General features: G+C 38.1%; 1 protein-coding gene and 1 pseudogene across 15 annotated transcripts in view; one reads left to right on the forward strand and one right to left on the reverse strand.

Annotated features, from left to right (window-relative positions):
* Gapvd1 (GTPase activating protein and VPS9 domains 1) overlaps positions 1 to 27,173 on the forward strand; it is an 84,314-nt gene that overhangs the window by 36,806 nt on the left and 20,335 nt on the right. For 5 of the 15 annotated variants that reach the window (XM_063227358.1, XM_063227374.1, XM_063227401.1 and 2 more), the window contains exons 3-16: positions 115 to 958; positions 3,213 to 3,299; positions 4,588 to 4,722; positions 4,851 to 5,040; positions 6,964 to 7,044; positions 8,906 to 9,066; positions 12,053 to 12,197; positions 14,111 to 14,236; positions 17,085 to 17,258; positions 18,614 to 18,754; positions 19,930 to 20,064; positions 22,626 to 22,745; positions 23,822 to 23,899; positions 23,989 to 24,359. In XM_063227358.1, coding sequence (XP_063083428.1) covers positions 115 to 958; positions 3,213 to 3,299; positions 4,588 to 4,722; positions 4,851 to 5,040; positions 6,964 to 7,044; positions 8,906 to 9,066; positions 12,053 to 12,197; positions 14,111 to 14,236; positions 17,085 to 17,258; positions 18,614 to 18,754; positions 19,930 to 20,064; positions 22,626 to 22,745; positions 23,822 to 23,899; positions 23,989 to 24,359 — 2,788 coding nt within the window. The remainder of the gene's footprint in view (positions 1 to 114; positions 959 to 3,212; positions 3,300 to 4,587; positions 4,723 to 4,850; positions 5,041 to 6,963; positions 7,045 to 8,905; positions 9,067 to 12,052; positions 12,198 to 14,110; positions 14,237 to 17,084; positions 17,259 to 18,613; positions 18,755 to 19,929; positions 20,065 to 22,625; positions 22,746 to 23,821; positions 23,900 to 23,988; positions 24,360 to 27,173) is intronic. The other 10 variants (XM_013153469.3, XM_013153471.3, XM_013153473.3 and 7 more) reach the window with 7 other exon arrangements.
* LOC111757070 (protein FAM76A-like) lies at positions 20,984 to 21,728 on the reverse strand (annotated as a pseudogene).

Below are 27,173 nucleotides of genomic sequence, written 5' to 3' on the forward strand. Positions count from 1 at the left end.
ATCAAACTCTCCACTTGGTGTTTGTGAAGCAGACATTGTATTGCTGAGATAGCACCGGCCTGACGTATACTAGAATTATTACTAATATTACTTTGCTTATTTCTCTTTTATCAGTGCTGAAGCATCCCCTGCTGAATGTTGCCAACATGCCAAGATTTTGGAAGATACACAGTTTGTCGATGGATACAAGCAATTGGGATTTCAGGAGACTGCTTATGGCGAATTCTTGAGTCGATTAAGAGAAAATCCTCGTCTTATTGCTTCCTCTTTGGTTGCTGGCGAGAAACTTAATCAGGAGAACACACAAAGTGTTATTTATACAGTTTTTACCTCCCTGTATGGCAATTGTATTATGCAGGAAGATGAAAGCTACCTCCTTCAGGTTTTACGATACTTGATTGAATTTGAACTTAAAGAAAGTGACAACCCAAGGAGACTTTTGAGGAGAGGAACTTGTGCCTTCAGTATCTTATTTAAACTTTTTTCTGAAGGACTGTTTTCTGCCAAACTTTTCCTCACGGCTACTTTACATGAGCCGATAATGCAGCTGCTTGTTGAAGATGAAGATCACCTAGAAACAGATCCAAACAAGTTAATCGAGAGATTCTCGCCAGCTCAGCAGGAAAAACTCTTCGGAGAGAAAGGCTCAGAGAGATTCAGGCAGAAGGTTCAGGAGATGGTAGAATCCAATGAGGCCAAACTGGTGGCTCTAGTGAACAAATTTATTGGTTATCTCAAACAGAACACATATTGCTTTCCACATAGTCTGCGGTGGATTGTATCACAGATGTACAAAACCTTATCCTGTGTGGACAGACTGGATGTAGGGGAGGTCAGGGCAATGTGCACCGATCTCCTGCTGGCTTGCTTTATTTGTCCTGCAGTTGTCAATCCAGAGCAGTATGGAATAATTTCTGATGCTCCTATTAATGAGGTGGCACGATTTAATCTGATGCAGGTATGGGTATGATTTTGCTTTTATTATTTTAAAATCAGTTGATTCAAGCAGTAGGCATGAGAATAGAAAATAAGACAGTGTTCATATGGTCTTACCATTTTCCTCAAACTATGTTGAAATAATTATATTGGGATTTTGAAATACTGTAGTTATTAAACATTGTGTTAGTTTTTAAATGGAGTCCTCATACTTAAATGTATAGCTGATTCAATCTTTCACCATCCCTTTTCCTTCCTTTTTTTTTTTTTTTTTTTGAGACAAGGTCTCATTATGTAGTGTAGGCTGATCTAGAACACACTTTGTAGCCCAGGCTGGCCCTGAACTCATAGCAGTCCTCCTGCCTCAGGTTGTAGCTGTGATTATAGGCATGTGCCACCACTTCCAGCTGTTTTTTGTTTTTCTGAGACAGATTCTTGCTATGTAGCTTAGGATGGTCTTGAGATCACTACGTAGCCCACACTACCCCGAACTCATGATTCTCCTCCTGCGTCAGCCACCCAAGTGCTGCTGTTTTAGGAGTGTGCCACCACACTCAGTGACCATGTCTTTTCTATAGTGTTCTATAGTGTAAAAATCCAGAATAGGGGCTGGGGATTTAGCTCAGCGGCATAAGCGCCTGCCTTGCAAGCAGGCAGTTGTGAGTTGGATCCCTGGTACCGATAAAAAACTAAAAAGACCAAAAAAAAAAAAAGTCCAGAATGAATGAAAACTGAGTGTCTTTTATATCTCATGTGGTATAGTAAACCTAAGCTGACTTACTGTGAGGCTATTTATAGTTATTCCCTTTAGTGCTAATGAATACTTAGGTTTTGTTGTAGAAATAATAGTATGTTTGACCATAGAGCTCTACCATATACACACTGGATGTGATACATATATGCACTACATTGCCTTTCTAGAATCTCTAAATTCTGAAATCTGAAACTCATAGATCTGAGTTCCACAAAGAATATTTTGATCTACATTAGCACTTTCTCTGATTGTCTGAACTACTGAACGCCTTTATTTCTGCTGGGAATTTTTGTTTTGTTTTGTTTTTCATTTTTTGAGAGAGGATCTCATTGTGTAGTCAGGCTGGCCTTGAACACACTGGATAGCCCAGATTAGCTTCAAACTTGCCATGATCCTCTTGCGTCATTCTCCTGGTTGGTGGGATTATATGTGTGCGCCACCATGCCTGGTTATTGCTGGGAATATTTTGATCATAGTTTAATATGTTTATTTTTTGTGCTGGAAATTGAACTCAAGCACACAAAATAAGTGTATGCTGCTCTACTACTGAGCTTCATCCTCAGCCTTTTAATCATATCTTCCGATATGTGAAATAGACATGTAGTTTATTCAGATAGATCATTTTTGGATTTATTTTTAGTTGGTGATCCTTTTTTTCATGATTAGTTGTCATCTTGGGATGTTCAGCAATTCACTGTATAGAAATCCCTGAAATAAAATATAATTTTTTGGCATCTGTGAAACACATAATTCTTATGATAATGTATCATGGTTTTACTTTCACCATTTCAGTGCAGATTAAATTTCGTATTTCCAAAATTGAGAGTTCCTTGCAGATGATGCTGTACCAATGTTTGCCTTCAGCATGTTGCCCTTCAAGAAACTGGATTAACAGTTACTTTCAGCAATAAGAAACTTGCTCTGTGAATTAGCATTTACTTTACTGAACAGCTTGTGTTCTCTGGAAATTGTTTGCTTTTAAATGTTGAAAAAGAATATTCTTTGCTTTTAAATGTTGAGAAAGAATATTCTATCTTGAGTGCTTTGTGGACTCTGTGGAAAAATGCTTCATATTAACTTGAAATAATTTAATGATTAATATTTCTAAATTAATTACAAAATTTTAAGCACTTTAATAGTGCCATATCAGAAACAAATGTATTTTAAGTCCCCCCTCGCCCCCGGCCTTTGGTACCTGGATCGAACTCACAACCTAGTGCTTACCAGGAAGGCACTTATGCTGCTGAGCTAAATCCTCGGCCCTATTTTAAGTTTCCTAATATTGGTATCTATATGTTAAAGAAATTACAATAGAATTTTCTACTTTCTCATCATAACATTTAATCTGAACTAGTAAAAGCTAATGTGACAAAATAATGTGTTTTATTGGGGAGATAATGTTTTGAATTCCTAATCAGGTGGGTCTGAGTATTATGCAGTAGATTTGTGGAAGAGAACAGGGGTGCTTTCACAGAAGTCGTAAGTGTCTATAGCTTGTGTCTGCCACTGTTTTGGGTTGCAGGTTGGCCGCCTGTTGCAGCAGTTAGCAATGACTGGCTCTGAAGAGGGAGATCCCCGAACAAAAAGCAGCCTTGGAAAATTTGACAAAGTAAGGATGAGTACTGTACTGTGTGAAATATTGTTCCTAGAAAATTTTTGTGAGGTGCTAGTGAACCTGTTTTCTTTACTAACTCCTGTCCTTAAATAATGTATAAATAACATAGTAATTAATTAGCTTTTTAATTAGCTATATTATTGGCTTAGCACTTAAATTTTACTAAAGATAGCATTTTTTTGTTGCTATTTTCTTCTTCTTCTTTTTTTTTTTTAATAGACAGGGTCTCATTATGCAGTTCTGGCAGGCCTTGAACTCACTTTGTAATCCTGGCTGGTTTTGAATTCACAATGACCCTCCCAACTCAGCCCCCTGAATGCTGGTATTACAGGTGTGCGCCACCCTGCCTGGGTCTTTTGTTATTTTGAAATGGGGATTTGGTACATAGTTCAGACTGCCCTTGAACTTGCAGTGATCCTCTGCCTCAGGTTCTCAACAGCTGGGAATATAGGTGTGTAGTACCCTACTTGGCTTACTTGAGATTAGTAACTCTCTTTTGTTGAAATATGTAAGAAGAATCAAAGTGCTGTTTTTTTAAGTTTATTTTTTAAAAAATTGCCAGCTGGGCATAGTGGCACATACCTGCTATCCCAGCACTTGGGGAGCTGAGGCAGGAGGACTGCAGCAATTTCAAGGCCAACCTGGGCTACACAGTGAGTTTAAGACCAATGTGAACTACATGGTAAGATCCTGTCTCAAAAATCCAAGAAGAAAATTGCCATTAAATTAAATCTGTGGTTATATCAACCAACAATAATTGTATAACTTGTAGTATCTTTCAGTTAAGATCGATGGTACTGTTTAGTTACTTAAATAAAAATTTTATCAGAGTTTAAGTAGGCAATGCAGTACAATCAGCCTGAAAACCTGGTTTGAAATTAAAGATTATACTGTGTAGTGAAATTTCTGTTTCATTTTTCATCTCTAGTCTTTATATCCTCCAAAAGATTCTTGAAGTTACTAGTGTTTTGTGCATCTTTATAGAGGTCTATATTTATATAAGTAAATTCCTATGTATATGCTCCCACTTACCACTTCCCCCCATTTTTCAGAAATGGTAGGCAGCACAGTGTGTATAATGTTCTGTGTTATATTTGTTTTGCTTGCTAGAATATTTTGAGAATATTCTGTATCAGTATATAGTTTAATGCCTTTAAATATTGGGTATAAGTAACTTTCAAGAATTTAAACTTTTTAATGTGCTTTTCCACCTTTATCAGAAATTTTATTCCATCATTTTAAAGGCAAAGTATTTCACTTTGCTCTCTCTCTCTCTTAACAGAGCTGTGTTGCTGCTTTCCTTGATGTTGTGATTGGGGGCCGTGCAGTGGAGACGCCTCCCATGTCCTCTGTTAATCTTCTGGAAGGGTTGAGCAGAACTGTGGTTTATATAACCTACAGTCAGCTTCTTACTCTGGTAAATAGAATTTTCTCAAAATTCTTTTAGCTAAGAATGAACAGAATAATAGACAATTAATTTGTGTCAGAAATACAATTATGCCTGAAAAATTGATTTCACTGGCTAATGTCCTTTGCTTTTGCCAGGTGAATTTTATGAAGAGCGTGATGTCTGGAGATCAACTGAGAGAAGATAGAATGGCTCTTGACAATTTATTGGCAAACCTACCACAGGCCAAGCCAGGAAAAAGCAGCAGTTTAGAAATGACACCTTACAGCACTCCTCAGCTATCTCCAGCAACCACCCCAGCAAATAAGAAGAATCGGTTACCTATTGGTAATGAGGGTTTCATAAGGCTTTTCTCTAATATTTTTTTATTAGCCTTTGTGTGTGTTTTAGAATATAGTTTTAAATATTTTGGAAATGTGTTTCTCTTCATGTTTACTGATGATATTTTAATTTTAAAAAGCTACCAGATTAATTCAGATTTATCTGTAGGCTTTACTTTTATCTAGGCATATTTTTCATAATTTGTTGAAATCATATCACCTGAAATAAACTTTGTATTTTATTTTCTTTCTTGATATGGTTTTTAAAATATCATTGGTTGTAAGTAGCCTTATTGTTTTTGAGACAGGGTCTCACTATGTAGTGTAAGCTGGCCTTGAACTCTCTATATAACTTTTGCTGGCCTTGAATTTGAGGTTCTCCTCCCTCACCTTACTGCGTTGTTGGAGTTAAGGAACGTGCCACCATGGTTGGCTTAATAGTCATTCTTAAAATTAGGTAGCACACGGCTTTCTACGGAAAAGTTCCAAACAGTGTAGTAAATAATTCTTTGTCTGTGTGTGTGGTACTGATGCCAGACATGGTAGGCCAGTAGTAGCACACCATTAGCATTTTCAGTGATATAAACAGCCTGCTATAGGACCCATGCCTCAGGCTCACACCACTGTCAGCTAGGCAGACACTCCACCACTGAGCTGTGCAGTAAGTGCTGGCTCTATAATCCTTGAGTTGCAAACCTTCAGAGGTGTACTGTGTAAGAGTCACTGTCAGCTTATGAATGAATTCAACTTACCAACAAATTTCCAGAAATGGAAATCATTTATAAGCCAAGGACTTACTATATCCCTAGCCCTAGCCCTAAACAACATTCTTTAAAGTTTCAGTTAATTAAGTGGAAAATAACAGTTGCTATTTTCCATTATTGTCTTTATTACTAATCAGTTGTTTATCAGCTGAGCTAAGATATTTTAATGTTGTTATGAAATAAAGCATTTCATTTTATTTTGTCATTTATTAAAGATTTAGATTAAAGGTTTATTCACCTTGTAAGCATTTGCTGTCTGTCTACACACACAAAAAGCTAAAACATGGTGTATACCAGACAGCTGGGTAAGCACCAAAGTCACTGAATTTAATCTGTGCAGATATCCTGTGAGGGTGACGTACTCACCATCCTGCACATGAGGCGTTGTGTTAGACCTTGGTTCTCTTAAAACCTTTAGGACACACTGTTACTCTCAGGTTATCTGATGATAGGTGGTGGGGAGAACAAGCAAGCAGTAACCTTCGTAGTAGTACTAAGTGTTCTGGTGAAGACAAGCCCAGGAGTAGGGGAGAGCCTAACTGTCCAAGTGGCGGTGGTATCAGAAGGATATCCAGGTGGCCCGTACACCTCCTGGGATGAATAGGAGTGAGACAGAATAAACCCTAGGGGAAAAGCAGTTAAGCCAGGGGTGCAGGAGTGTTTTAGTGGCTGCTTTAATGTCCATTACCTGATTTATTAAGAAGCTTCTTAAAAAAAAAATTAAAAAAAAAAAAGCTTCTGAAAATTAATTGACTTTATATTTAACATAATGTGGAATTACATCACCAATAGGAATATGACAACATATTCTTCAAATCTTTTGCTTTCTTTTGCATCTCAAAATGTCAGTTTAATAATTCAAAGTAGATAAATGATATTTTTAATATTATGGGCTATTTATATTTTGTTGACAGGAAGAAATAAGTAATTTTTAGTAAACAGATTTTTTTTCCTCTAATTGTTCATTTCCTTACATTAGCTTTTTCATTCCCTGTCATTCAAAAGTGTCACTAAGTATGGATCTAATGGAAAGTAGATTTCAGATGTTTGCCTCGTATAATTTTGTATAGTTATATCACCTGATCATTGCATTTTTTTCGTAGTTTAAAAAATATCCATTATCTAGAGGGTTGATTGTCTTTCTGTTTAATGCTTTCACAACCCAGGACAACAGTTAGCAGCCATCACTGCCTGGGATTCCTCAGCTACCAATCTTACTGCTCATATAACACTAGTAACCCCATTTGGTGGGTAACCCCTACTGGCTGTTCTTCCTTTTCTTATATCACTTTTATTTAAGAAATGATTTACAAGTGTACTCCATGTGCATGTTGCTTTTGCTTTATGTAAGTTGCTACATGAAATTTGATCACTTACATTTTTACACATTGTAAAGTTTAAGGTTTGGGCTGGGGATTTAGCTTAGTGGCATAAGCACCTGCCTGGCAAGTACAAGTTCGTGAGTTCAATCCCCAGTTCAAAAAAAAAAAAAAAGGTTAAGGTTAGTAGACCTGTTCATGAAGTTAATTTCACAGTTCAGTAGAATGTAATGAAGGCCACCAAGTAAAGGTGTGAATGGATTTATTTTAGACTTTAGAATTTGGTGACTTTTATGGTTTTTAAATTAAAAGTGACTAATGAATAGATCTGAAGCATTGTAAATTGAAGATGATTGTAAGGACTTATTCTTGTAGAGTAGCTTTGCTTTTGGTTGTGCTTTTGATTATTTTATATAAAAAGTGAGTTTAATTTTTTTTTTGAGATGAAGTTTCAGTGCAGTTTGAACTCACTACATAGCCCAGGTTGACCTTGAACTTGCCTTGTTTTTCCCCTTCGCCCTCCTGAATGCTAGGATTGTAGGCATTTACCACCACTCATGGCTTGAATTTTGTTGGTTTTTGAGAACAGATGCAATTTATTATAGAAGAGCAAAACTCTTAGAAACATTATCACAAGCAATCTTAATCTTTATGTGTCTGAAGATTTTTTTTTTTTTTTTGTATTGGATATTGAACTCAGGACCTTGCAGTTGTCAGGCAAGCACTTATGCCCCTGAGCTATATCCCTGGCCATGAAGATTCTGAAAAGATGTATAGGGTGGATTATTTTATTGATTGATTTTTTTTTTTTTTGGAGACAGGATCTTGCTGTTACTCACGCCGGCCTTGAACTCAGCTTTGTAATAGAAGCTGGCCTTGAACTTGCAGCAGTCTGTCTGCCTCAGCTTCATGAGTGCTGGGAGGAAACAAGTACTACTTGTTTAGTTATAGATAGAAATAAAAGGGCAAAATAATTAAATCACCTATTAATTTAAAATGTTTCCATATCCTGTAATCCCAGCACTCAGGAGGCTTAGACAGGAGGATCGCCTGGAGTTCAAGACCAGCCTGGGCTACAAAGTGAATTCAAGGCCAGCCTGAACTATATAATGAGACTCTCTCTCTCAAAAAAAATAAGGTTTCCATAAAGCAGAAAGGACCTTATAGCCAAGCATAAGAAAATCTGTCCTACATCTTTGGAAAGAAGTTAATATGTTTCATGGGGAGAATGTGTTTTAAAAACTGACTCTAACTTAGTCAACAGGTATCCGATGAAAATATATTACCTTATATGATTATCAGGTTTCCACATGAAAGCCTCTAATGCTTGTAAGTTTCATTATTAGTAGGGGAAACTTAAAATTTTTGTTAGTGTATGTTTATTGTTTGTAGCAATTACATTCATCATAGTAGTATGGGAAATTTGTGACAGTTAAAACATTTTATAGTCAAAAGTAGTTATCTTAAAAATGTAAGAGGTAAGATAATGCTTTTCTTGCCACCCCAAGGTCTTAAATTGATTGGGATATGTTTGCTGCACTTCAGATATGGTCGTAGGTAGCTCTCTCCCTGGTGGATATGAATCTTTATTTCTGTCAGTTTTCAAAGTGTGATGGGGGTAGAGGTTTCTAGTTTTTTGTTTTGCTTTATTTTTTCTTGTCCATACGCTTACATCTTTTTTGTGCATGCGCAAATGTTCAGCACGGATAGAAAATATGTATTTTATTCAGTGTGCCATTTTCTTCATTGTTGACTTCATCTGAATTACCTTGTTTGATTTTTTTTAAAGCAACTCGAAGCAGAAGTCGCACGAATATGCTAATGGACCTGCATATGGACCATGAAGGATCATCTCAAGAAACCATCCAGGAGGTACAACCAGAAGAGGTGTTGGTCATTTCCTTAGGGACAAGTCCCCAGCTTACTCCAGGAATGATGTCAGAAAATGAGGTATGAATATATTGCTGCATTTAACCCACAGCCATCAGTGTTAAGAAACAGGTTGTGGGGGGCTGGGGATCTAGCTCAGCGGCATAAGCGCCTGCCTTGCAAACAGGTAGTCATGAGTTTGATCCCTGGTACTGATAAAAACAAAAAAGACAAAAAAAAAAAAAAAGAAACAGGTTGTGGTCTTTCAGTTAATGGTTACTTGCCTCTTTAAGTTACTATTTATGTCTTAGTTTGTTCATACTGCTCTAACAAAGTACTAGCGTTTGGGTAGTATATAAATAATAGAAATTTATTTCTTATAGTTCTAGAGGCTGAGAAGAACAAAATCAAGGTAGATTTAGTGTCTTCATGGTTCATAGATGGTGCCTTCTGACTGTGCTCTCACATGATGCTGACGTCAGAGGAAGTGTCTCAGGGTACTCACTAATCCCATTCCTAAGTGACTTAATGTACCTAGAGGCCTCCCTCCAAATATCATCACTTTTGAAGTTAGAATTCCAGAAAAAAATCTGGAATTTTGGGAGAACTCAAATATTCAGATGTTGTTATGGTTGTACCAGCATTCAAACTCACAACCTTGTGCTTGCCATACAGGCGCTTATGCTACTGAGCTGAATTCCCAGCCCTCAAGCATTTAGATTATAGCAATGCATTTAATGCATCATCGTCTGTGGATGTACTGTAACATGCTGTCACATGCTGAATCCCTTGGAAAGTGTAGTTATGGAGGAGGCTCTTCACTTTAATACATCTGCGTGACTGAAGTTGGTGAACAGGCCACAGTAAGAGGGATTTTCTTAGCAATAGAAGAGATAAGAGGGCCAAGGATATAGCTCAGTGGCACACCACCTGCCCAACAAGCCTGAAGTTGTGAATTTGATTCCCAGTACCAAAAAAAGAAAGAAACAAAAGATGAGAAGCTCTGAAATTGTAGTTCAGAGATTAAAGAGACTTCCAGTGATCCATGGGAAATGTTTTATGTTCCTTTTCTCTCTGGTGGCTTACTGGTGTTTTTTTGTTTTTGTTTTTGTTTGTTTTTGTCTTTTTTGAGACGGGGTCTCGCTATGCAGTTCAGGCTGGCCTTGGAGCTCACATTGTAGCCCAGGCTGGTCTTGAACTTGCAATGATCCTCCCACCTCAGTCTCCCGAGTGCTGGGATTACAGGCGTGAGCCACCATGCCTGGCTGGTTTACTGGTGTTTTAAAGCTTTCTACTTTATAGAGTTAAAATTTCTGTTTTGTTTTGGGGATGTGTACTGGGAATTGAACCCAGAGCGTTTGGGCTGAACTACATCCCCCCCCCCCCCTTTTTTTAACCTTTTTAGACAAGATTTCACTAAGTTGCCCAGCTGGTCTTAACCTTTGAGTCAACCTTGTCGCAGCCCTCCAAAGTGTTGAGATTATAGATGTGCATTACCATGCCTGATTTAAAAATTCTTTAGTAGGTCAGGAAAAAAATAGAGATAACTAAAAAAGTAAAGAAAATTGTTTTTGTGTGTTTAGAGAAATGTAAAGTTCTAAGTTATCAGTGTACAAAATCATGGAATAGAGGCAAATAGAAATCTTGACTCCGAAGAATTACAGATTGTCTCTTCCTGAAAGAGATGCAACATCTTTATTCAATAGTGAGTGCTTATTTTTAGAGGTCTGGGAAGAAATGACCAGAAATGTGGATGGTGAAAAAGTGATGGTGGTGGTTGGTAAAGCTGTAAGACTTGTGACATGACTGATAGGAAAGAGGACTGTCAGACTCTAGAATGCTGCCTCTGCACACACACAAAGGAACAAGCTGGCAAAAACTATCAGAATCCACTTTTTTTTGAATTGTGGAATCTAATCAAATATTTAACAGGGGAGTACTGAAGGAAGAAAGTTAAACTGTGGCATTTTGTCAAGAGAGCTCTGTAACAGTTTGCCTTACTGTGCTACCATCTTCACCTGAAGTTCAGTGGCTCCCCACAAGATAGCAGATTTCATTCCTGTGCAGTGTGTTGGTACCTAAGGGAGCAGGGTGAACCTTATTCTCGAAGAATCATCCTGTGTTTTTTGTTGTTGTTTTTTGGGTACTGGGGATTGAACTTACAACCTCGAACTTGCCAGGCAGGCACTTAACACTGCTGAGCCAAACCCCAGGCCCCATGCCTGTGTATTTTTATCTGTCTGGTGGATCCCTGAAAAATCAGCTCAAGAGCTTACCTTTGTTTTGTTCACCTCTCTTGTTCCTTAGGGTTGAAGTAGCTTGTCAACTGGCATTTGTCAGAAGCATTGTGTGGCTGGGGATGTAGTTAGTGGTTGACTGTGTACTTAGCATTCCTGAAATCCCAGGTTCAGTCCCAGCACTGCAGCAAAAGAAAAAGTGATGAAAGGCAAATATGTATATTTATTGCTGCTGCCTGGAACAATGGATGACAGTCAGGGGAAGCATCAGATAGACTGAAGATCCTAGGAAAGAAGAGTCTGGATAAGGATGTTCTAGGAGTACAAGGCTTTCACATATTCCAGGAACTTGAGATGCACACATGTTCAGGGAAAAACTTGGAAGCCCTTTAGATAGATAGGAAGTATCCTAACACAGGGCCAGTGTGCAAGGACTTTGTAAGGTGTGGTGTGGTTTTGTTTTGAATTCTAGGTATTAAATCTGCCAAATCACTTGCTAACTGCTAAGCTAATAAAATAGACTCCAGTTTCCATACATGATAGGACAGGAAAAAAAAGACATCAAAGCCTTCTGATCCTCTCATTTCAATGACTGTTCACTATGTCTGATTGTTTAATCTCTGATGCTGGGAGGTCAGTGGAAAGGCAGGGTCTCTGTTGTTTAACTGATATTCTTTATATTGATACTCATTGATTTTAAAAGTTTGCCAGCCCTTTTAAATGGGTTTTAGTTTGAAATGATCATTTAATATTTAGAAGAATTTAAATATGCATTTGCTGTGGTTTATTTTCTTATCAGTAGTCTTTCATTTGTGATAAAACAAAATTAGCATTATATTTTTCAGGTCCTAAATATGCAGCTTGCGGATGGAGGACAAGGAGATGTCCCTGTTGATGAAAACAAACTCCACGGTAAACCTGATAAAACCTTGCGCTTTTCCCTCTGCAGTGATAATCTGGAAGGCATATCTGAAGGTGAAGGGTTACTTCATTCCAGGAATTGTGTGCTTCAAGTACTATTTTGTTTGTGTTCTTTAAAGGAGCCTTATAAATTTACCATCTGTGTCTCTCACTGAGGAAAATCATGAAATTTTCCTCTAATGAGCTTCAATAGTTATCTATAAAGATTGTTTCCTTAAGATTTTAAGAGGCTATTAAAACAAAGAATTTACATAGAATAATAGCAAGTTTTTTCTCAGTGTTAATGTATACCAAAGCTTATAGAGCTCCTTTAGAAGGATATAATGCATGTATATTTGGAAAAAAATAGACTTATTAGTATTTTAGGAGGTTCTGTGTACTTTTGATGATTTTTTTTAATGCTCACACTTTTATGAAATAAGATACAGTGAAAATAGGAATAAAAAAATCATAAGCCAAGATTGTGGATTGAGAATGTCATTTTACATGTTAAGACAATTTTTTTCAATGAAAAGATCTTCAAGTTTACTAACATTTAAAAGTAAAGATAAATGTAATTACTTCTTTTCTCTAACTTAAAAAAAAATCACATAAGTACAATAAATCCTTGACTTATGAATGAGTTGATTTTGGGAGAATGTTTGTAAGTCAGATTGGTGTGTAAGTCTGACTATACCTTTGACACAAATGGACAATGTAAACTGTTTTTAAAAACCCCCGTATTTGTGAATGTGCACAAATACTGTACATAAACTTTTTGCCAGCAGACACACAAATTATTTCCATGATTTGTTCACATCAACAAATGTTGCTAATGCAAGGTCCACTCTTATCTGTGAAAGTTTACAACCCTGATGTTTGTAGGTCAGGGACATAATGTAATGTATATTCATCCTAGAAAATGTAAAAAAAAAAAAATAGAAACACCTATAACCTTACTATTCTGATACTAGCAGTTAACATTTTGGCTTATATATACCAAAATTATGTTAATGATGTTTTACAACTTTTCTTTTTTTTGAAAATTTTTTTGTCTTTTTCCTTTTTATCGGTACCGGGGATCGAACTCATATCTCCCTGCTTTCAAGGCAGGCGCTTATGCGGCTGAGCTAAACCCCCAGCCCCTGTTTTACAACTTTTTAAAATAGCATTAACTTTTCCCTTTGTAGTTTTACTTATAAGTAACGTAGTTTTTGTTTTCTTTTCTTTTTTGGCACTGGGGTTCAAACTCATGATCTTGTGCTTGCCAGGCAGGTGCTTACACCAATAGGCTAAATCCTTATCCCCAGTAACATGGTTTTAAGTGATTCTTTTCTTTAACTTCAAATGGGCATGTCAAAGTTACTGAAGCATTTTATTTGAGTAAGTAGGTAAGCTGCTTCTATGCTTTGGATGTTACAGGACAATGAAGGCAAGCCTGTTAGAGGCTGACTGTCTAAACTGCAACCCAAAATCCACTTATTTATTGTAAAAATGCCTATAGTCGGATTAAACCTGAAACTTGAGGTTTTAGCTTGGAAAAAGTGACTCATAACTCATACATTAACATTTTTGCCTTAAAAATCACAATAACAGAGCTTTCAGTAATACAAATATCTTTTTGTTGAGAGATAAAAGCTTGCATTGGTGTGCTTTTGCACAATTAATGTGATTTATCTCTGTGGTATGCATGTTGATAATGTGTCAAACCTTGGGTGGGACAACTTGGATCACATGCAGACAGAGTATCCTGGATGCCTCTTGTGGCACATGTGTCACCACTGTTATTAGAGGTTCTGCAACAAGCAAATTTAGATTAGTTTTTTAGAATAATGTCCTAGAGGCAGATCTACCGGCTCAAGGAGCATGCATATTTTCAGGTGTAAATGTTGTATTGAAAGAACTTTAATCAGCCTTTACTCTTATCAATTGCATGATAGCTAATGAATATTTTAAAAAGGTTACTTACAGGGTAAACATTTCTCTAGGTCCTTCAAATCGCTCCAATTCAGTGTCTTCTCTAGACTTGGAGGGAGAGTCTGTATCAGAGCTTGGAGCAGGACCTTCTGGAAGTAATGGAGTTGAAGCATTACAGCTCTTAGAACATGAGCAAGGTAAAGTTGAGCACAGTTACACAGTTAGAAAAATATATACCTAATTGCAAGATAAGTAGAATGTTTGCACGTAAGTTGGCTGTTGTATTAGTCTCTTTCTTATCATTGGGACAGAATACCTGGCCCTTGTAATTTAAATGAAGAGAATTTCATTTTGGCTCACAGTTTCAGAGGATTTGGTCCATGGTTAGTTGCCTTCAAGGCTGAAGTGGCAATGCAGAGGGCATGATTGAGGGAAGCTTCTCATCCAGTGGCAGCAGAGAGAAATGAAAAGAGATAACAACAAGAATACACCCTGCCAGGTCACACCTGCTCACCAGGCCCCACCTCCTTACAGCACATTAGCTATGAACTCACCAGTGGATTAATCCAAGATGAGTGTAGCACTCTGATTTAATCACCTTCCACAAGCCAACCTCTGAACCTTTGAGACTCTCGGGCATATTTTAGAAAGAAATCATAACTAAGCTGTGTTCATTAAGAGCAGATTTAAGTTGATTATATAATGACCATTAAACTTGTATTTATTCATTGTTCCTTTAGTTCTTTTTTGTTTGTTTGGTTTTGGTTTTGTTTTTTTGTGAGAGGGTCTTGCTACTTGGTTCAAGCTGACCTTCAGCTCATTATGTAGCCCACGTTGGCCTCAAACTTGTGACTATCTTCCTGCCTCAGCCTCCCAAGTGCTGGGATTGCAAATGTGCTGTTCTTTCAGTTGTTTTTTGTTCGGGGGGCGGGGGGCTCTGGGAATTGAACCTATGGCCTTTTGAGTGCTCTACCACTGAGCCACATCCCCAGCCCTATTCCTTTAGTTCTAAAAAATGTGTTTACTGTCAGGTGTCATGATGAGGTAAACACTGATGACAGTAAAATGTGTTTACTGTCAGGTGTCACCACTCATGAAGCTGAGGCAGGAAGATTGTGATGAATTTGAGGCCAGCCTGGACTACATAGTGAGTTTGAGGCCAGCCTGAATGACATAGTGAAACTCTGTCTCAAAAAACAAAACAAAACAAAAGATATTTACTTGTTAAGTGAATTGTCTGGGTTTAAATTACTTTCAGTAATACGAATTATTTAAAAGTTTGTAAAATTTGTATTTTAGCTCTGTAATATTTACAAATACTTGAGGCTTAAGGAACTTAGAATAGGAAAAGAATTAGAAATATACAAATGTTTTTGCCATTCTGGCTAAGCGACATGTGTTTGAAAGTATAGAGAATGGCTTTCTGGAAAATTTTTCTCACCTGAATACCTGTGGCATTGCACAGGTAGAGGGGAGATGACTCATGGTAAGTGAAGGATTTGGCATAGTGTAAGCAGATACAAGAGATGGAGAAACCACAGCACTTCCTCCGTCTTGGGTAGGAAATGCAGCAAGGGAAGGGGAGAGGGAAGTCTGCTTTAGTAACAACCCAAAATCCAGTAAAAGGTGTGTGCCATTGATGAGGACAAGGGCCGAAGGTGACATCCTTTTGTGCTTTGAAAGATCTGTATGTTCATTTAAAGATCTTGAGTTTGGGGAATCTCTCCTAACTACATTTGAGGCAGGAATTGTTAGATTTCATTGTGCGTGAAAATGACCTGGGCAGTGTTATAAAATTCCATTTCCCAAGTCTTCCAGAAATCCTTGGCTCAGTCCACTTTTTAGAAAGGAAAAGAGGGCTGGGGATTTAGCTCAGCGGCATAAGCACCTGCCTTGCAAGCAGGCGGTCGTGAGTTCGATCCCTGGTACCGATAAAAAAAAAAAAAAAGAACAGAAAGGAAAAGAGTATTGCCATTGGACCGTATGTGGCTTGAGCAAAAGCATTGTTGTTTTACTGGATCAGTTAAGATTAAATTTGCTGCAAATAATAGAGAAACCTAAAATAATGTTATTGCAAGACAAAAGTTTAACTGCTTCTTTAGCAAGCCTTCAGGACAATTCTAATGCAGGTGACTGGTAGTTTACATTTTGTGAAAAATTAGATTCAGAAGTGAATTGATGCTCGTCACCGTGGCACACACTTATAATCCAGTGCTCTGGTAGCCTGAGGCAAGAGGATTGCAAGTTCTAGCCTGACGGAGGCAATTTAGCGACTCCAGCACCATGTCTCAAAATTAAAAATAAAAAAAGCCTGGGGATATGGCCTAGTGAAAAGACCCTGGATTCAATCCCCAATATTGTGGGTTTTGATGGTGAGGATGAATTGATGTGAGGCCCTGGGTTCAATCAAAAAGAAAAAAGACAAAAAACTAAAATAAAACGTGAACTGATGATAGCTGGTTTAGGGAAGAAATGAACTCTTGAATGCAGACATGAATTAACTACATGAAGTAAAAAACTACATTTATTTACTTATTTGCTTATTTTTGTTTTATGAGACAGGGTCTCATGGTGTAGTTCAGGCTAGCTTTGAACTCATTGTGTAGCTCAGGCTGGTCTTGAACTCGCAGCAATCTTTATGCTTCAGCATCCTCAGTGCTGGGGTTACAGGAATGTGCCCATGTCCAGCAAAACAAGGTGTTTATTTATTTTTAATTAAAAAACACTTAATATGAGTTTATCAGTTAATTATTACTACAGTAATGCTACACAATAAATAAACCAACCCCAAAATTTATGTTTGCTTTCAAGTTTGGGTCAGCTAGCTGGTTCTTGTTTGGACACTAGTTCTCACAATCAGCGAAAGTTGAATGGGAAGCCCTTCTGATCTTATTTGGGGGTCATATTTAGTGGGGAGCAGGCTGGTCTAGTTAGATCTGGGATGGTACTACATGTTCAGTGGTGATAAAACAATAAAATATGTAACAGTTTACAAGTTATAGTTATGCTACCCTTTTTTAGAATGCTTCATTTTGTTTTTGATAGCTACAACACAAGATAATCTTGATGATAAACTAAGAAAATTTGAGATTCGTGACATGATGGGACTAACAGACGATAGGGACATATCAGAAACAGTGAGTGAGACCTGGAGCACAGATGTCTTGGGGAGTGACTTTGACCCTAACATCGATGAAGATCGCTTGCAGGAAATTGCAGGTAACTACTTCTCAGTGTCTGGAAGTTCACTGTTTACTCACTCAGATCCACCCACCCATGGGAGAGAGTCAACACTAACTGGGAAACAGAGGTTCCTTTAGGGAAGAAGACATTTAAATACTTTTTAAAAAACTACATATAAGTGGTGTTTTCCTTTTTTGCCTTCACCTAAAAATAAGGGAGAAAAACCAATATTTCAGTTAGCTTCTGGTTAAATCTTACTTGCAGAAAATAGTATATGTTCTTAGTCTGTTTTCCTGAGACTAAGCAATTTACCTTAAGGTGAGAATTCTTAAGGAGGATAGCTGCAGAATCCTTTGAAATAAGATTTTATTGAAGTTCTTAAAAAAATTAATTCACCTCTAAAAGGATTAATTCTTTTTTAATTGTCCTTTTTATCATGGTTTATATACATTAAAGATTAACCCTTTTTAAAATACTATTTTTGTTTTATTTTGATTTTTTTTTTTTTGGTACTGGGGATCGAACTCATGACCTCATGCTTGCCAGGCTGTCACTTATGTCACTGAGCTAAATCTCCAGCCCTTTAAAATACTATTGTATAAATTCTGAAAGATTCATACAGTCTTGTCAATACCATCTTTATTTTCTTTTCATGTCAAACAAATATAAGAGAAAATACGAACTTCCCATAACTGTCACTGAACTTAATCTGTAGACACGTTTCTTCTCTTCACCCACTCACTACCCATTGCTTCCCTCTCCCCATTATGTTTAGGCAAGTTCTACACATTTTTTTGTTTTTAATGCTTTCATACTCACTTGCTCTCTCCTTTTTTGTTTTTTTAGAGACAGAGTTTCATTTTACAGACAGGCTGGGCTTGAACTCACTTTGTAGCCGAGGCTGGTCTTGAACTCACAGTGATCCTTCTGCCTCAGCCTCCCGAGTGGTGAGGTTACAGGCATGTGCTACCATACTCGGCTGCTTGTTGGAATTTTTTTTTTTTTGTACAAGGATTGAACTTGTGACCTGTACTTACCAGGCAGGCACTTGTGCTGCTGAGCTGTATGTCCCTGTATTTCCCTGCTTATTGGAATTCTTACTTCAGTTTTTTTCTTTTGGGTAGAGGAAATTTTTTGTTTGATTTGTTTTATGAGATAACGTTTAACTATGTACTTCAGGCTGATTTTAAACCCACTATATAGCCCACCTAGGCTGTCTTCAAACTCTCAGTGATCCTCTTGCTTCAGTCTCCTGTGTATTGGGATCACAGTCATGTATCACCATGTCTCTAGAGGAAAGATTTTGTTAGCTTAGTGTGTGGCCTTTCTCCACAATCACTATTCTCTTCCTCAGGTCTTTGTTCATGTTTTTCTTCCTGCTGGCTATACAGGTACAGCAGCAGAGAGCATGTTAGGCAGTTTGCTGTGTCTTCCGGGCTCAGGGTCAGTGCTCCTTGATCCCTGCACTGGTTCTACTATATCAGAGACAACAAGTGAAGCTTGGAGTGTAGAGGTATTGCCAAGTGACTCGGGTTAGTATCCTATTAAGTTTTGATTTTTCATTTACAAAGAAGTTTTAAATGTATGTGGTATCCTAATTTCTGTATTAGGTGTATTTTGTCAAATATACATTTGACAACTATGAGTTAATCATATTGCTAAGATTTCAAAATTAGGGCATTTTTCTATCCATTAAAAAATGCAACATCAGATAGTATGAACTAAGATGACTGGTACTTTCAGACTCTGGTCATTTATTTTGGAAGCAATTCTTTGTAACTTACCAGGGTTCTATACGTATCTATCAGTGAGTTCAGTATCTGTTGCAAATTTGTCCCAGGATAGCAGTAGCTACACAGCTCAGAACCTAAGTGGTTGACTACCTGGTGACCATGATTGTTTATCCCAGGAAACAGTATGGCTCCTTAAAATATATTTAATGTATTTTTGAAATAATTGAAATACACTTTCAATTATTTGAAATAGTGTATTTTGTGTATTTGAAATAATTTGAAATACAGATTTGTGTATTTTGAAATAATTTGAAATACAGATAATAGTCCTGAGTATTCTTCTAAGTCTATTATAAAAATGCCTTTGCTTTGTTATTTCTTTTTTTTTCAAATCTTTATGCCAACCAATGCTTTGTTATTTCTTATATATTGTATTTCTACTTTTTTTTCTATGATCTTTGCCTTCAACTAAATTATCAGCTACTAGAATGTAAATATAAGTAACTGCATTACATTCTGTCTGATTTACTTGGCTTAACAGTAGTTAAGTGATCCTAGTTCATGTTTTATGATGCTGTACTAAAGCACTCAGATCTGCTAGCCTTGTCTGGAGAGAAGTGGAGACAGTAGGATTAGCTTACCTTCTTTTGAGTATTCATGGGAGTTGTTTTTTAGGGAGCACTGATTTAATGCGGAGCTATTCTGTATCTTCCTGTTTTTGTCTAGTTTACATATTAATCAACAGTGTACTTTTAGGATTAGTGATCTATAAAAACTTCATGCACTGTACTGCTTATATTGCAGTGAAATCACAACTTCTGTGACACTTAATCTAATTCACTCTGGCCTAGACTTGCAATTCTGTATACCCCGATTTTATTTATATCTTATTACCTGTTTATCTGGGCCATAAAAGCTGAAATTATAGCATGATAGCAGAATCACAAATATGACTGCTCCTGTTTTCTGTGTAGAGGCCCCAGACCTGAAGCAGGAGGAGCGCCTGCAGGAGCTGGAGAGTTGTTCTGGACTGGGCAGCACGTCTGATGATACGGATGTCAGGGAGGTCAGTTCCCGCCCCAGCACTCCAGGCCTCAGTGTCGTGTCGGGTATGTCTTGTCTTGTTTTAAGAATAGCAATTTGAAGGTGTTTCTCTTCTCCCTCTCTGTAAAGTTGATGTACATGTTTTATTTCACAGCTTAATGGTTTTCAGGAGACAAAATTATTTCTATGGCATCCTAAACATTTGAGAACTTAATGTATGACTTTTAAAGCCTGCTCATATTTTTGATAAACAATTTCTGCACAACTCTGCTCATGATAGCCTCTGCTGTAGTTTTTAAATATCACATGACAGCCAGGCGTGGTGGCACATGCCAGTAATCCCAGCACTCAGAAGGCCAAGGCAGGATGATTGCTGTTAGTTTGTGACCAGCGTGGGCTACATAATGAAACCCTGCCTCAAATACCACCTCTCAAATCACATGATGTGATATTGTATAAAGCAAAGTAAGTATGAGGTGTGATTGCACTAGGCATGGTAGGCCTATGCATGTAATCCCAGCCTGGGCTAAAAAGTGAGTTCAAAAGCCAGCCTGAACTGTATAATGAGACCCTGTCTCAAAAAGACAATCAGTCAATCAATAACTAAATAAATTCGAAGTTTATTTCAGTGTGACACATTGCCATTATTCCCCCTCCAAATAGTCACCTTTCTTCAGCCATACTTAGCATATCATTCTGCCACTTTCTGAAGCAATTCTGGAGTCCTCTTTCATGAGTGTCTTTTGTTATACTATTGTGGCTGCCTATATGTCCTCAATCAATTAAAAATGTTTACCTTTCATTGTCATTTTGACGTTAAAAAATACACTTGAATTATCAATTTTTATTAACACACATTTGTCAAATCTGTGCAAACCATAACCCTGCATTTTAAAATGTCTGTTATTATAAGCAAACAAAAAAAACAAAAAGTGTTTAAAAAGTTAGCAACTCAATTTCATGGTAAAACAGTATCATTATTTTTTAAAAATAAAATTTTAGGATTCTTTGGTTTTTGGCCTGTACTTGTTCGGTGACTTCATGGGTTTTCTCCTTTTGGCCCTCACTTGAGATTCCTGATACTGAAAATCAGCCTTCTACTTTTTAGTCTCGTCTTTCTCTGGCCTCATTGATCCTTTAATGCACTATCTTCAGAGTAGCTGTTGCTGCATTCCTTTGGGCAGTGATGACAAGTGGTCATTGCTTGGAGAGTCCAGAGCCAGATCTGGGGAAAAGCTGTCTCTGCTAGCTGTGATTGACTCACAGTTGGATTTTTTTCTTTGGAATTTCATTTGAATTGATTATTTAGAAAGTGTTTTCTGTTAAAATGGTTGTCCTGCTCCTTCTCCTGGAGCCTGGTGGAAGAAGAACTGCTTAGATGCTTCCTCTGCTCTTTGGTCTTCTGAAGACACATTGCTAAGAAAGTGTGCATAGCAGATACAGCTGTTCCCATCTGCCTTCTTTCTGTCACCTTTCCTGTCAAAAGTACACTGATCTTTGCACTGTTCACAAGACTATGGTGGTCCACTATGGCTCTGCATTTGTGCAGTGCTGACACTTACTGGCAGAGCAGTTGTGTGGCGGGACTGACAAGTTTTGGGTTCTCTGTATAGTTACGTATTCTGGCACTGTTCTCACATATTGTGTTGGTTTTACTGGCTTGCTGGTGCTCAGTCTTGCAGTAGGTGCCCCTCACAACACGATGTGTAATCTGACATGCCTTGTACATCTGCCCTGACACAGTGCCTCAAAGGGAAGCACTGGTGGCACTTGGGCTGTTCTCACTGCTCTGCTGGCCCAGTCCCCTGTTTTTTGTTTTGTTTGAGAAAGGGTCTTGCTCTGTAATTTAGGCTGGCCTTGAACTCACCGTGTAGTCCAGGTTGGCCTTAAACTTGTGGCAATCCTCCTGCTTCAGCCTGGTGCGTGCTGGGATTATAGAGGTGCACCACTACACCCAGCTGTTTTATTTATTTATTTTTATTAGACAGGGCCTTGCTATGTCGTTCAGGGCAGTGCTGAACTCAGTATATAACCCAGTCTGGCCTTGAACTCACAGTGACCCTCCTATTCCAGCCCCATTTTACCTGACAATTTGAGAACCAATCTGATGGCAGTAGGGGCAGGCTTGGTTATTTGGATTTTGGGGAAGAGCCAGAACTTGAAGAGTGTCAGATCCAGTGAAGAGGGTGAGTGAGGACCCACCATGTTTTTATGAAGCTGCCTTTCCATTGGGTGGCATTTGGCAGCAGCGTTTACTGCATTTTTTTTTATCACTGTAATGACACTGAAAAAAGAGGACTTTGGGCACTGCTTTGCATACTGGCAAGAATGATGGGATAGGTGTATTTGAAGCAGGGAGGAGTACTTTTGAGGGGGGTAAGTGACAATGTTTTACTGTAATAAATGTTTAAAAACCTAAACATTCACCATATATTTGATCACCTCCTTATATATATTTGAGCAGCAGTATGATAAAGGATATATTATATTACTAAACAGCTCACACATAAGTACATGTGGAATGTATAAAATTTGAAAATGTTTATATTTCTCAAAAATTAATGTACTTTTTGTTTAGTTATTTTATTCTTGCTGTTTATTGTTTGCTATTTGTTTTTTTTTAAAGGCATAAGTGCGACCTCTGAGGATATTCCCAATAAGATCGAAGACTTGAGGTCTGAGTGCAGCTCTGATTTTGGGGGTAAAGATTCTGTCACTAGTCCAGATATGGATGAGATAACACATGGTAAGAAGAGGAAATAAGAATGGCTTTTAAATATATTCACATCCACTCTTTTTGAGACAGTCTGTCTGTGTAGTTCAGGCTGGTCTTGAACTCACTGTGTCTTATAGTTATGCAGTTGGAAAAGGGATGATAATTTCTTTTTTTGAGAACTGAGGATCAAACCCAGGACCTTGCACAGTGCTTGCTGCAGTTCTACACTTCCAGCATGGGATGGTATAGTAAGTCACTGCAGAAAATTAAGGATAATTATTTTTCGGTAATTACTAAGTCTTCCCAAATAGGAGTTTCTTTGGTTTTGTTTTGTTTTTTTGAGATGGTTTCATATGCAGCCCTGGCTGGTCTTGAATTCACAGTGATCCTCCTGCCTGAACCTCCCAAGTGATGAGAGTACAGTTGTTCACCACCATACCTGGCCAGGTTTTCTTTATCCAGTGCAACCAGAGCAACGTACTGCAACATATGGAGCACAGAAGCAGATGTGAGAGTCTGACTGTGTCTCTAAAGCATGTATGAAACAATTCGCAATGTTAAACAGGGCTGCTGTTTGCATTATTTTTAGTTTTGGAAAATAAAGTTATTTTTCTTCTAAAAAGGTTATTACCATTTATGGTTATAGTAAGTAAAATAATATTTAAGCTGCCTTTTCAGTTTTAATTTCTAATATTGTCAATATCAATAGATAATCAAAAGTTTTAACATCAGTAATTTTTAAGGGTATAAAAAGAGTTCTGTGATCAGAATTTTAAGACTCAGTGGATCTGTGGTCTCTGTGTTAACCATGTGGCATTTGGCCATGAGAAGTATTAAGTACTTGTGGCCCAGGGCATAGTTCAGTGGTTGAGCACTTTGCCTCACATGTGTGATGCCTTGAATTTGATCCCCAGCACCACACCCCCACTCACATATGCAAAGAATGTATGCATGCTAGCCTCCTTAAATATAAGGAAAATCCATATGTGAAGATAAAATGTTAAATAGCACTGTTGACAAATAAATGTTAGATGACCCCTGCCCCTGCCCTGCGCGCACTTTGGTTAAGTTCTGGCTTAGTCTCACAGCTTGCCCTCCTGTTCTAGGTGCCCATCAGCTGACTTCCCCTCCTTCTCAGTCAGAGTCCCTGCTCGCCATGTTTGATCCATTGTCTTCACATGAAGGTAAACTGGTGAAACAGAAGAGGGAAACCAGCTCTTTTCTTAATGCATTTGTGAAATGGTGTTTGGTTACAAAGCTTTATGTGTTGCAGGGGCTTCTGCAGTGGTGAGGCCAAAGGTTCACTATGCCAGACCATCACATCCACCTCCAGACCCTCCAATCCTAGAAGGAGCAGTGGGAGGAAATGAGGCCAGATTGCCCATCTTTGGTTCCCATGTTTTAACTCCAGCTGAAATTGAAGCATTCAAGCAAAGGCATTCTTACCCTGAGAGACTGGTTCGCAGTAGGAGCTCTGATATAGTATCTTCTGTCCGGCGACCCATGAGTGACCCCAGCTGGAACAGACGTCCAGGGACTGAAGAGCGCGAACTCCCTCCAGCTGCAGCCATTGGTGCTACTTCTTTGGTGGCTGCACCTCACTCATCATCTTCATCTCCTAGCAAAGACTCCTCAAGAGGAGAGGTATGGGACCCAGGCCATGTAGAATTTGGTTGGTGTTCTGTGTGCCAGGTTCTCTGGATGTCAGAAATGAACATGCACTATATAAATCAAGTGTTAATGATGGATTGTAGTCCTGATTGAAGGTGATCCATCACTCTGGTGTGTCCACCACTAGTAACCATTAGGAAACTTTTGTTTTATCATAATTCTGTTTTGCATATATATGATACTTATTTATTTATTTTTTTTTTGTAATGTAATGCGAGGTCTCACTATGATCAGGCTGGTCTTAAACTCACTGTGTAGCCCAGTTGGCCTCGAACTGGAAGTGATCCTCCTCCTTCAGCCTCCCGAGTGTTGGAATTACAGATATGTGCCACCATACCAGGCTGTATGACACTTCTAAAAATTTACCTCCAGGTAGCATGGTGGCACTTGCCTGTAATCCCAGCACTAGGGATGCTGAGACAGGAGGATTGCTGCCAGTTCGAGGCTAGCCTAGACTACATAGTGAGACCCTGTCTCTTAAAAAAACAAAATTTAAGCAATTTTTTATTTAACGGACATACCTCTCCCCGTACTGGAAATTGAATTTACTGCCTTTGCATTGAGCTGTATCCACAATCCTTTAATTTTTTTTTTTTTTTTTTTTTTAGATGGTTGTTGGCAAGTCACTAAGTTGCTCAGGCTGGCTTCAAACTTGCAATCCTAGAGCCTGGGGGTTTAGCTCAGCGGCATAAGCGCCTGCCTTGAAAGCAGGCAGTCGTGAGTTCGATCCCTGGTACCGATAAAAAGGAAAAAGACAAAAAAAAAAAACAAACAAACAAACTTGCAATCCTACTGCTGCCTGAATAATAGGTTTACAGGCTCAGACCAGTACACAAAACTTTATTTGCATTTAAAATTCACATTATCTATACCTCTGAGATGAGTAAAGGAGGTTTTTTTTTTTTTTTTTTTTTTGACACAGTCATAAAATTACCCAGAATGTTGGAAGTATAATAGAAAAAGTTTTCACTCATCTGAGAATAAGGTGTTAGACTGTTGTCTCCCTCAGCCCCGAAAACTTTAGTATGAGTTTTTTACAAGCCAGTACATTTTCCCAGCATTCTTTGGAAAACCACCAGAATCAGGAAAGGAGCATGATATATCAGTACCTTCTGACTTTCACCTTGTTCATGTTGCACAGTTACCTGTAATAGTTTGGTTTCTGGTGAAAGATTTGTTTTCAATTGTCATGTCTTCTTAGTCTCACTCCAGAACTGTTCCACAGTTTTCCTTGACCTTTATGACCTTATTGCTCTAGAATATGTTCTTCAGTTTGGGTTTGTTGTTTCCTGTGATTAGATTTAGGTTATTTGCTTTTGGTAGAACTTTTCACTAATATGACACTGTATTCTTTTCATTGAATCCTACCAGGTACAGCTTTTAATTTATTTCATTATTGTGATGTTCATTTGATGAATGTGATGTCTTCTAGGCTCCACCACTGGAAAATTACTCTTTCCTTTTGTTAACAAGTATTATTAGGGTCCTGGGGATATAGCTTGGCAACATAAGCACCTGCCTAGCGGACTTAAGGTCATGAATTCAATTCCCGGTACTCTCCTCCCACCCCCCAGAAAAACCCCAAGTATTTTAACACATAGGAAAATACTTTGGAAATGTATAACTGTCCTGTTCCTTCTCAAATTTTAAATTATATCTAGATAGTAATTCTATTTTATCTAGTTTACCAACTTAGTAAGTTACTAATTTACTAATCAGTAAGTCAGTGGGTTTGTTACTCTGGTTTGAGGTGAAGCTCAGTTGTCTCTGATCTGGCCAGCAGGAGCCCTATTGAGTTGGCTTCTTGGTTCTCTAGACATGCATCTATGCTTCTTTGAATATGTATCTGATTCTTGGCACAAGATGTTATGAGCTTACATCATGCATTGTCTGCTCTGGTCCTACAACCTGACATTTCTCTGAGGGTTCATTTTAGTGAACAGTAGCTTTTAGAAATTGAAATGAGGGCTGGGGATACAGCTCAGCAGCATGGTGCCTGCTTGATAAGCATGAGATGGAGAGTTTGATTCCTGACAAACCCCCACCCCCACCAAAAAGAAAGAAAAAAGAAAAGATACTGAGTGGAATCAGTGCTCATTGCTGTAGATATGATGCTGTTCTTGGGACCTCTCAGTGGCCAGAGCTCTGGAGTATGTGCATGTGTGGGTGTATATACATTTCAGTGTCTTTTTTTCTTTATGGCTAGAGAGAACCATGAGCTCATCCTGATGTGTTCTGTTCCAGTCGGGAAACAAGAGTTTGTTTTGTCTTTCCCTCTTTCAATACTTGTGATTTCTTCCTTCATCAGTGAGAACCTTGCTTTAAATGTTCTTCACACATGTAGTTACCCGATGGGTTGGCTTATGTATAATGAATTTTCCAGCCCAACTGCACAGAGGCCTTCACTTGGGGTCTGATTGTCCCTTTGCATGAGTGTTCCTACAAGAAGGTATTTTTAATCCCAGTCTTGTAGATTGAAAAAATTAAATTTAAGAGCTTTTTCAACTTGATGGGTTAAAAAAAGGTGTTGTAGTCTTCTCTCTTTGACATAATGAAATTGATAATAATTGGATACTGTAATCATGTTCAAAACCTTTGCTGTCAGCAAGGTCTCAGTTTGAATCTCAGCTGTGCCACATATAGGCTATATTGTTGGGGACGTTAGGGAGACAACTTTGATTAACCTGGTATTTCTTATTTATGAAAAGAGCTTAACAATAAGACCTACCTCATAAGGCTACTGTGCAGATCAGGTGAAATATATGTATCTTTAAGTTCATCGCTTGG

This window comes from Cavia porcellus, unplaced genomic scaffold, assembly GCF_034190915.1.
Source record: "Cavia porcellus strain 051 isolate PalLab524CR breed Dunkin Hartley unplaced genomic scaffold, mCavPor4.1 scaffold_1, whole genome shotgun sequence".
Taxonomy (NCBI): domain Eukaryota; kingdom Metazoa; phylum Chordata; class Mammalia; order Rodentia; family Caviidae; genus Cavia; species Cavia porcellus.